The following is a 10265-nucleotide window of genomic DNA, read 5'->3' on the forward strand; positions in this document are numbered from 1 at the left end:
GAAGAGGAGGAAGAGGAGGAAGAGGAAGAAGAGGAAGAAGAGGAAGAAGAAGTGGTAGTACTAGAGAGTGAATGAAAGAGATCATCCTATTTGGTTCACTTTGGTTGCATGTGATAAGCAGTGAGTTTAATTCTACGGGTTTTGTGCCTTAGAAGGGGAAATTGAGGATTTAGAGATGATTCTCTAGGATTGATGAATGTATAGTAATTTTCTTGAGAGTAAAGCACATAGACATGAATTGAATTAGATTAGAGTATACATGATGGATCATGATTAGTAATGCTTGACATTGAGCTTATATGATTAGGGTTTCTTATGAATGAAGCATGTGATTAGAATGTCTTGAGATTTATGCATATGTGATGATTGTAGGAGTAAAGCTTCATACTAAGGTTTGTAGTTGTCACGACCCAGGGGTACCCCCTAGTTGTAACATGGCATATAGAACCCCGAAGGACTCCATACAAGCCACTTAGCATATAATAACATAAACTAGTAGAAAAATAAAGAATAAAACAACATTTATGTCTAAAAACAACTTTATAGAAAAGCGGAATTCTAACTCATGTCTCAACATAGCCATCTATTACAATCGAAATAATAGTGGGCCTAGCCCATACATCAAGTTCAAAAGCAAATAAGAAAGTGAAACTGCAATAAAGAAAGTCCGTCCTCGAACCTTGAGGACTCACCAAGCTGGGAAAGAGATCAAAGTCCAAGCTCTACCCACTAGACTGGAGACCCGGCCTATCAGACCCTACCACTACAACATTTTAGGCCTACGGCCACACTAAATCTGGACAACGCTTGTAAAGTGTTGCCTAAAATATTTTTGGGGACGCTTTTAAAGCGTAGCCCAAGTTCTTAACTTTTGGCTTCGATAATATTGGCAACACTTGTAAAGCGTACTCTTTAGTGTTATATGCTACACTTTATAAGCGTTGTTACAATATGATATAATTGGCAACAATTATTTAGATATATGGCCACACTTTTAAAGTGTCCTATTTTTATAATTGTAAAAACAACACATTATAAATGTAGCCTTAAAGTTTTCACTAAAATATTATATTCCCTCCAACATTTTTAACTCTCCCTCCAATTTTTATTGGACAAAAAAAAAAAACAATTCATAAAACATAAATCTATCTTTTCCCCCAAATCAGAAAAAAATCACAATTTTTAGGTCTGAAATTTCTCCAAGCCGAATTTCTAGGTCTCCAAGTTTGAAATTTCTCATAGTCTGAAATCCTCAAACATAAAGCAACGACGCCTTCTTCTCCAAGTCTGAAATTTCTCAAGAACGATCCCTCACATATTGAAGAACGACGCCTTATTCTTGCATCTGTAGTGATCATGATGATATTGTTCTCTTTTTTGACAAGCACTAATGAGGTTCTCCACTGAACTGTTTTCTTTTCATTAAGAGTGTAGATAAAGTCAAACGATGCTAAAGAACTTGTGCTGGAAACTTAATTATGAAGGATTTAAAATATAAATTGTTTTTTACATAGTTCAGAATAAGTCTTCCTTATTGTATACATGTGTAGTACTTTGGCTTACCTTTTTATCTATTTCTCTCACATCTCTCTCTTTGTCTATACCATGCTTTATCATTTCTTGTCAGATAAGATTTATCGACAACACAAATCCAGCAGGCATTGATTCAGAAGGCCTTCCGTGAAGCCGACTTGATATTTTCAAAACAGGTTTTGACCTCAGGTTCTTTTTTGTGCGTTTATTTTTTTTAGCCATAATGTGGAGTAGCTTTCTGATAAGTATCGCATTTTGTTAAGAAAATGAAAGTTCTATACAAGAGAGTTAAAAACATGACTGTTTACCTCTGTTTAATCTGCATCTACTGGTTTAGGAGTTTTAGTAGGTCTACGAAAAGTTTCTGCTTGGTCTGTGATCCTCTAGTTCTGTCTTTTTGTTCACTCTCCATTATAATATACATTGCAGGATGTGCATAGCATTGCTCTTAAATAGTTCTCACTTCTCATTGTTGCTTACTACCACTCATGTGCAGGGTATTGCCATTACACAATTGAACTCATTGCTTAACAACACTGTTAGAATTGAGGGTTTGTTAGCCGGATTCCCTATGTTTGATTGGGTGGGCAAAAGAACCTCTGGAATGTCTGCAGTTGGCTTACTTCCAGATGCACTTCAGGTTTGGCACTCCTGAAGTCACATTTCTAATCTCAGTTTGCTTATATATAACAATTCACTACTTTAAACTTCCCAAACTTCTCGACACAATTCTAGAAGAAAGAATATTTCATGCAACTCTCACAGGTTTCAGAAATTCAAATTCATTTGTGTAAATAAATGTGATGATTGGTGTGATATTGTCTTTATCAAATTAACTTATATACAACTCCATAACTTCTTAAAACTTCTAATTTTACCTAGCATGTATTATTTAAGTAGGACAACACTTACAATCCAAAGTAAGCTAGACTTTGTCGCATAGAATGAAACACAGGGAATTATTTCATCTTGTCTTACAACATTTGTGTCACATTACGCCACATATATCTTTTCACTCTAGGGAATTGATATTAGAGAGATGCTCGCTGGTGCTACATTGATGGATGAAGCAAATAGGACCACTGTGGTATGACTATATTGCCTTTTTCATGTTCTTTAGGCATATAAAAGACTTTTTTATTTGAAGTTTTCAGACTAGTAAATCTACCTAGTACAAACAACTGAAATAAATTTCCTTGTAGAATTATAGGAGCTGATGGAGTTGGATCAAAGGTCTAGTTCACTTTCGGATTTGTGGTTGTGATGTCGGAGGAACATATAGTTGTGTATTTGACTATGTTGATATGTTGTTTCTTATCTCTTGCAGGATATGCTTGTCCTCCCATACAAGGATAGTTTATTACTATTTAGTAGGTATTTACAGTACATTGTCATGGAGTCTCTGGGGAAAGAGTTTGACCTTGACAGTAACTGGATATATTTCCTATAGTTTCCAGCGCTTAATTTTTTCAGATTAAAACAACACAGAATAGATGCATTTCCACTTTGCTAACTGGTCACTGTTTCACCGAAAATTTAGTTTCCTCTGTTTCTTGTTTCCAGCTATATTCAACAACTACGAGATGGTGTGCACAATTTCTTTGCAACATTTATTGAAGTATTGCGTGATAGCCCCCTAGTCATGATTGGGAGCTTGAACCTGGAGTTACTTTTGGTGACTACCTCTTCGGAATGTTACAGGTTAGTTCTTGTAGTAATATTTTAGTTTAGTGGAAAGATCGGAAGGGGATGTGAAGGTTTAGTGCAAGAAATGCAAGATGTTCTAGAGGCTTCAAACAGTGAGATGTTGAATGCTCTATAAACTGACCTACTATGCAATTGATAGTTGATGAACATAAGATACTTGAGATGCCACAATTTTTTAGCATTCTACTAAAAAGAACAAGTTTCTGATTAATTTGTAAAGAAGTCTGAATTGTTTAGGCACTGGGTGAAAAAATTCCCAGCTTTTTGTATACGATTGGATAGTAGTCCACCATCTCATAATCATATTTCTAAGAGGTTTATAATTACTTTCAATCACTAGAGAATCAACATAAATATTTTAGATATTTCTAGCAAAGTGCCCTGCCAAAAAATTGTGATCAATGATGTCTTTTGCTAGTTTATAGCAACAGAAACACTTGAATGTTGTTGATCAAAATTGTGAGCTTGTTTCTTTTCTCTGCAATTTGATCCCAAGTAGATGAGCATGTGAATTCTACATTTGCGTTGGGTTTCTAGATTGGATGATTAGAAGTCATGGGCTGGTAGTGAATTGGAGTCGCAAAAATGGTTGGGACAAGATCAAATCTGGAAATTTGGAATTTGGAATCTGGAATCTGAAATCTGGAAATCTGGAATCTGGAATCTAAAATCTGGAAATTTGGAATTTGGAATCTGGAATCTGAAATCTGGAAATCTGGAATCTGGAATCTGGAATTTGAAATCTGGAAATCTGCAATTTGGAAATCTGGAATCTAGAAATCCATCAGGTTTTGAAATGAATATGAATATTGAGGATTCATTATAGCTAAAGCAACTAGTTTTGAATTGATGTATAATTGTGTTTTATAAGGTTTCGTGCTTATCTTTAACATCTAGGATTCATATAGCTAAACATCTACTTTTGATGTCTTTTACAAATCAACTCAACAAGCAGCTGACTCATTTTATGTCCCTTCCAAAACATTATTTTTCGGAAGGAAATAATAAAAGACCCAAAAAGGGTTTGTAAGTTGTAACTTCTAGATTTCTGGCAAGTTAATGGATATGCATTCCCTGAAACTTTGGTCTTAGTATCATCTGTTCTCTCATAACATAAAGATCTATTAGGCCATCATCAAGCAAATAGAAGTTTATATCTTAGAGAAATTAGCAAAGGAGGCATACGGCATGTGTGCATGATATGCTTTTGGTAAATTCAACTAGGAATGACTAAAACTTTTAAAACTAGGATAGGGGAATAGAAAATAGGAGAGTGGAAATAAGATGCTAATGTTGAGTGTGAGCATACCTGTCAAAAGAGAGTTGAAATACAAGGAAATCACCACCCATTAAATGCAATAACAATATTTATAGCTCCTCTGTTTTTTGATAACTGTGATTATGAGGGTGTTGTTGGAAAAATAGTGCAGCTTCACAAATTGGACCACATCTTTCCGTAAAAATTTAAAATCCAGAACTGTTGTGCAATGTGGAATGTGGAACTCTTTTGCCTCTTCTATAATTGTTGCAATCTGATTTGCCGTAAATTCTAAATGTGTAGGGAAATGGAGGTGATCAAATTTGAAGGGTCGCTACACGTAAATTTGATCTCATTGAAGTGGCTAATAAAGAGTTTTTGAACTATTGTAAAAGTCTGAATACATTATGTTTGATTTTGTGAAATATATTCTTTGCTAGAATTTATTGAACTATTGTAAGAGTACTTTTGAACAATTGTGTACACATATTTAGAATATTGTTGTATTAGTATGTATAAGTACGTACAAGTACGTACTATCTTTTGAAGTTTATTGCAAATCTATATATTTGAATTACTTATGAGCCAATCTAATGCTTGAGATTATTTATTGCAAATATATGGTTTTTTAATTAGAAATTGTGGAATATAAATATTTTATAGCCAAAATGATATGGCCACACTTAAAAGTGTAGCCATAGGACTGTAAATTGTGGTATGCACATGGGCAAGGACTACACTTCAAAAGTGTTGTCATACATTAGATAGAAAAGACAACACTTACCAAATCGTGGGCAATAAGGAAGCTAAGGCCATGCTTAAAAGTGTAGTTGTATGAGATAGAAATGTTGCTATTTGAGGTACCTAAAAGCGTTGCCATTTTGCCTTTTAGGCTACGCTTTTAAGCGTAGCTGATTAGGCAACACTTGAAAAATGTTGCCTAAACTCTAAGGTAACGCTACTTTCGGGCACCCCTGGAAAAGTGTTGCTTAAAGTCCAAAAGTGTAGCCTTTTATCAAAGGCCACACTTTTTGCAAGTTTAGGCTACACTTTACGGAGGTGGCCGTAGGCCTAAAATGGTGTAGTGTACATTTGGGAAAATTTAGGAAAGAGTATGTGTTAGTACAAAAATTCACCATGATAACTATGCATAAAAACATTTATAACATGCTAAAAAGGAAATGTCATTTCATGATAAGCAACTTACAAAGTTTAAACATCATAGTGGAAATAGTTGGAAAACATAGGTAATAGCATCATAGTCAATGCAAACGAAATCATCTTTAAGTCTTTGAACACATATGAGATACTTCTTTGAGTAACCTTAGTTCATTAGTCATCATGTTGTGGAAGAATTAGCCTTAACCGACATAGAGACCATGTGAGCTAAAATATGATCACCTAGTGTCTCCCACACCAAAAAGGGTTGTTCTACTTTCCTAAGGTAGAACCATTAACATCTAGCTTAAGTGGATTTACTAGCTAATAAACCTATGGGGGCACATAGTTAAGGTATAATGAGATTGCTACTAGAAACCCTGGCTCTACTGACGGGTGAGCTTCCATCTCATGAGACTTCTTCTAGAAACCCGACCTACTCAGAGGAGAGCTTCCATCTCAAGGTCAATATCCACTGGGTGCTAAGCATAATTCCCACAAAATAGTATTTTCTTACTTATTCTCATTATCCATGGAAAGGCATGTCATTTTTCCAATCAATTAGTTCATTAGGATACCTCTTATTTATTGATTCAATTAGGTGAGAATAGCCTTTAATCTTATGAATCCTTTCACTGTGAAAAAACCCTTCACATCATGGTTGAAAGTGTTTTATAAGAATATCCTTTCAAAACAACAAAAATAACAACATTGGCACTTTACTCTCAAAGCACCCTTAAAGCCTTCACATAGGTTTCATAAGATCATGCATACTCATATATTTCCCTTTCAAGGTTCAACATTACTTCAATCACCAAATCTAGAATTCTATCATTACATTGGGATTTTATAATAAATTCATGTAATTGTATTACTTCATGCTTTAGATTATAAAACTCATCTTTCATAATCAACCACCCAAATCTATGAGATCACAATTTGGAAAGCATAGGGTTTGCATGGGTTCATAGGGGAAACATCATAAAAGCATTGTAAATCATCAATTCATACATATTTAAACATGATTCAATCATTAAGATCAATAATCAATAGAACCCATGATGTTTGAGGAAAACCCTAACTAATTGGGGAATCCTATCATTTGAAGTAGAGGAATTTGGGGACACCATGGGTGGAAGGAACCAATGGATGAAAGCTACCATACCTCAAGTCCAATTGCCTATCTGCAATGGAGAATTTGGATCCTTAGCTTGAAACCCTAGGTGAAATCAACTTTTTCTTCTTCAAGTTCTAGAGAGACTAGAATATTTGAGAGGAATTGGTTTTCTTTACGGATTTAGGAAGAACGAAATAAATTGGGTGAATTAAGGGTTAAAAAGGCTTATATAGGGGTTCTAAATATAGGTAAAATGACGAAGTATAGGAACTCATTAATAGGAAAAGACCCTATTATTCATAAGTTAAACTGCCAGTAGCCTCCGGCCAACCCATCTACGAACCCAGTCGAGAGACCGTGGATGGACCTACGGTCCATCCTGGTGAGCCGTGGTTGATGGTCAGAGAATGTGGCCTTGACCTATGGCCACTGTACCACGGGGCGTGGACCGACCTCCGATCCGTACATCCCTTCCGTGTTCCAGGATTGGACTATTTTTGAGTGCCCAATGACGAACCCAATCGATGGGGCGCTGTCCGACCCACGGACTATCATGTGGGCCATCAATCGGGGTTATAAACTTGGTATTCTTGGGTTCCAACTACGGACCACGCCTACGATCCGTGGTATCGTCCACGGGCCGTTGGTGGCCAGCGTGGTTTGGTGCACCAACACCTGGAAAGCTGCAAAATGTCTATCTTTGGAAACGGGGTATTACAATATCTCCCCCTTGGGACCATTCGTTGTCGAATAAGATTTTAACAAGTCCTAAAAGATTAGGAGAGGAACTGACAACCTAACCTATGATGCAATGCAATCAACCAAGGAGGAATTATCAACTCCAAGCTAGGACATTTTCAAACATCAAAAGAGGAGTTAAGTAACTCTATAAGCCCACTATGCATGCAATGCACTTTGGACATGTTGGGTATGTCATGTTACTTGAAGCACTCCCTTGAGATTTAGAGCCTGATGCCCTACTTTTCGGATCTTGTCGAAACCTACGGGGATGGAGCACTAGTTGATGAAGTTGCTAGGGCAGTAGACCTCTACTGAAATTGTGAGAGATTCCCACCGTATGAATTTGGTTGTGAGTATTCATAGTTTCCTCTTTTGGACTTCTTGTTATCCTTAGCCAATTCCCTAAGCTTATCTCCCTCAACCTGCTGAGCATGACTCATTAGTCTTGAGATATCCATATCCCCTAGAAGCATAGCGTTCATGCACTCATTCTTCACCAGATTCGATACCCCAAATAAGAACTTACTCATTTGTGCCCTTGAATCGACAATCATGTGTGGAGCATACATGGAGAGCTTGATGAACTTCAGCCCATACTCTTGGACAAATATAGAACCCTACTTCAAGTTCATAAACTCTTCTGCCTTAGCTTCTCTTAATTCCCTTGGGAAGAACCTGTCTAGCAAAGCTCCAGGAAAACAATCCCAAGTCACAGGAGCTACATCTGCACCCCTGTAATCTTTCCACTGAGTGAACCAGATATGAGCCACATCTTTCAGTTGATAGGATGCTAACTCAACACTCTAAGTTCCAGCCACTTGCATTACCCCAGGGATTTTCTTATCCTCATCAATAAAGTTCTCTGGGTCCTCACCAACTGTCAACCTTAGAAACTCAGGCGCATTCTTCCGAACAAAGTCTCAAACCCTAGATGCAGCTGATCCACCATTTCTGTTAGTACGAATTGGGACCTACCGATTCTTCTGATTGGCGACACTCTGAGCCAAGAGCTGGATCGAATTTCAAAATTCTGCATTTGTAACCTCATGGTTCAGGATTGGACGAACTATGTTAGAATTGCATGCATTAGCATTCTGTGTGTTAGGTCTACGAGGAGGCATGATGTGAAACGCATAACGATAGATTATAAAGGAGAAATTGGATCATACTTATGCATGATAAGAATAGCAAAGAAATTAAAGTTTTTCTTATAAAGCTTCACAGCCTCCCTCTCATAGATGTGGTGCACTTCACACCCATGAAAGAGACTCTACTTAGTGCGACTTTCAGACATCCTAGAACTCTTTGTCATGCCCCAATGCTACCCCCTTGAAATAACATGGGACCTAGGATCATGAGTGGTCCCAAACTAACCTTGTGTCTAGCATATATCAAGCATTCTGAGAATAAAAAATAAAACATGTACTTTTTGCAGAATATTAAACAATGGATAACTGAAAATAGCGAAGACCCCAACTAGTCTGGATGTATAAAACATACTAAGTGTTTAATAACAACTACAAAATAAACTTAATAGTTCATGCTGATTCTACTACTATGTCTGAAAAGCCTCTAACTGAGTTGAATCGCTCCCCCCAGCTAATTTTAACAAAACTGAACCCTGAAAGTAAAGACTAAAATGAAAGCATGTCTATTGTCCTCAAAATATGAGGACTCACCACTAAAGCTGCAGAATGCGGACCGAGAATCGATCTAAGTTTGATATGGATAACGGACTATGAAGGGCAACGTGGTTCTTCACTTGGGGCTAGAGGTCTACTGGGTCAAGACGACGGACACATCCACGGCCCGTGGTGGGCTTCCGTGGTTTTATGTCTGAGCCTTGGTGGCTTTGCCTCGCTTCTATCAGCCATCCCACAGCTCGTGTGGGGATTCACGGTCCGTGGAGGGGTCGTGGTCCTCCAAAAAATTTCTGGTTCACCCTTTTTTCCTGCTTAAGCGCTTAAGGTAGGTTCTGAGGTATTACACCAACCATTTTCATAACACAAACTAAGCATCATAATGGGGAAGGAAAAAATGGTCATTTCTTACTTAAAACATAAGAAATAGGACATTACATTAGCCTATAGGCATTTTGGATAAGAAGGTCCAAAAGCTTAGGATAAAAAAGATTGCTTTAGTGAAGGTGCAATGGAAGAACTATTTAGTTGGTGAGGCGACTTGGGAGATAGAGTTTGATATGCATGCAAGATATCCTTAAATTTTTTAGGCTCCAAGTAGTTTCTTTTGCTTTATGATTGAGGAAAAACATGGTTTTAGTGGTATATAATGTAATAACCAGTTTGTTTATTTTTAGAATTTTTTGTAAAATTATAATTTTATCCCTCCCGATATCAGCCCTAGTCTTTTTTGATCGAGTTTTGAAAGTTGGTTTTGAACTTTGAGTGAAAGTTGTGAATATTGTAAGTTTTTGTGTTTTTAAAGGGTAAAGTGATTAAAAGCGATTTTTAGTGTCTTTTAAAGTTTAGATTGTTAGGATATAATTTCAAGAATTCCATTAGTCTCGAAATATGGAAATTGTTCTAAGAGAGTTGTGGGTTTTATATTCAGAGTCTTTTTGAGGATTGGAGGTTTGGAAATTTATGAAATTTTAACCTTTGGATTGACTCTGGTCAACATTTGGGGTTTGGATAATTGGATCAGAATTCTGAGAGTTCCATTGGATTCGAAGGATGATTTTAGGCCTAAGTGAGGTCTTGGTTGAATTTTCAGAGGTTGCGAGCTTGATTT

The 10265-nt window shown here is 36.8% G+C and overlaps 1 protein-coding gene across 5 annotated transcripts; it reads left to right on the top strand.

Annotated features, from left to right (window-relative positions):
• The first annotated feature begins 1337 nt into the window (after nucleotides 1-1337).
• On the top strand, nucleotides 1338-4962 carry LOC107062975 (glucose-6-phosphate isomerase 1, chloroplastic-like). 5 transcript variants are annotated; one of them, XR_001475004.1, is made up of 5 exons: nucleotides 1338-1722; nucleotides 2030-2173; nucleotides 2555-2620; nucleotides 3097-3234; nucleotides 4802-4962. XR_001475004.1 is itself a non-coding variant. In XM_015314305.1 (4 exons), exons 1-3 carry the CDS (start codon nucleotides 1964-1966, stop codon nucleotides 3148-3150), a joined length of 330 nt encoding a protein of 109 aa, XP_015169791.1. In that variant the 5' UTR covers nucleotides 1830-1963; the 3' UTR covers nucleotides 3151-3234; nucleotides 4802-4962. The 5 variants fall into 5 exon arrangements, 2 of the variants coding, with proteins under 2 accessions (XP_015169791.1, XP_015169792.1); XR_001475003.1 differs by having other exon boundaries at nucleotides 1338-1709; XR_001475005.1 differs by lacking the exons at nucleotides 3097-3234; nucleotides 4802-4962 and adding an exon at nucleotides 2861-3027 and having other exon boundaries at nucleotides 1338-1709; nucleotides 2555-2766.
• Nucleotides 4963-10265: the final 5303 nt, after the last annotated feature.

This window comes from Solanum tuberosum, unplaced genomic scaffold, assembly GCF_000226075.1.
Source record: "Solanum tuberosum cultivar DM 1-3 516 R44 unplaced genomic scaffold, SolTub_3.0 scf00295, whole genome shotgun sequence".
In the NCBI taxonomy this organism is placed as follows: Eukaryota; Viridiplantae; Streptophyta; class Magnoliopsida; order Solanales; family Solanaceae; genus Solanum; species Solanum tuberosum.

What these genes read in the sequence shown, in the direction of transcription:
- LOC107062975 (XM_015314305.1), top strand. Translation starts at nt 1,964, where the DNA reads ATGTGCATAGCATTGCTCTTAAATAGTTCTCACTTCTCATTGTTGCTT. An exon ending in TACTTCCAGATGCACTTCAG is followed by an intron (nt 2,174 to 2,554) that starts GTTTGGCACTCC and finishes TTTTCACTCTAG; the next exon opens with GGAATTGATATTAGAGAGAT. An exon ending in AAGCAAATAGGACCACTGTG is followed by an intron (nt 2,621 to 3,096) that starts GTATGACTATAT and finishes TCTTGTTTCCAG; the next exon opens with CTATATTCAACAACTACGAG.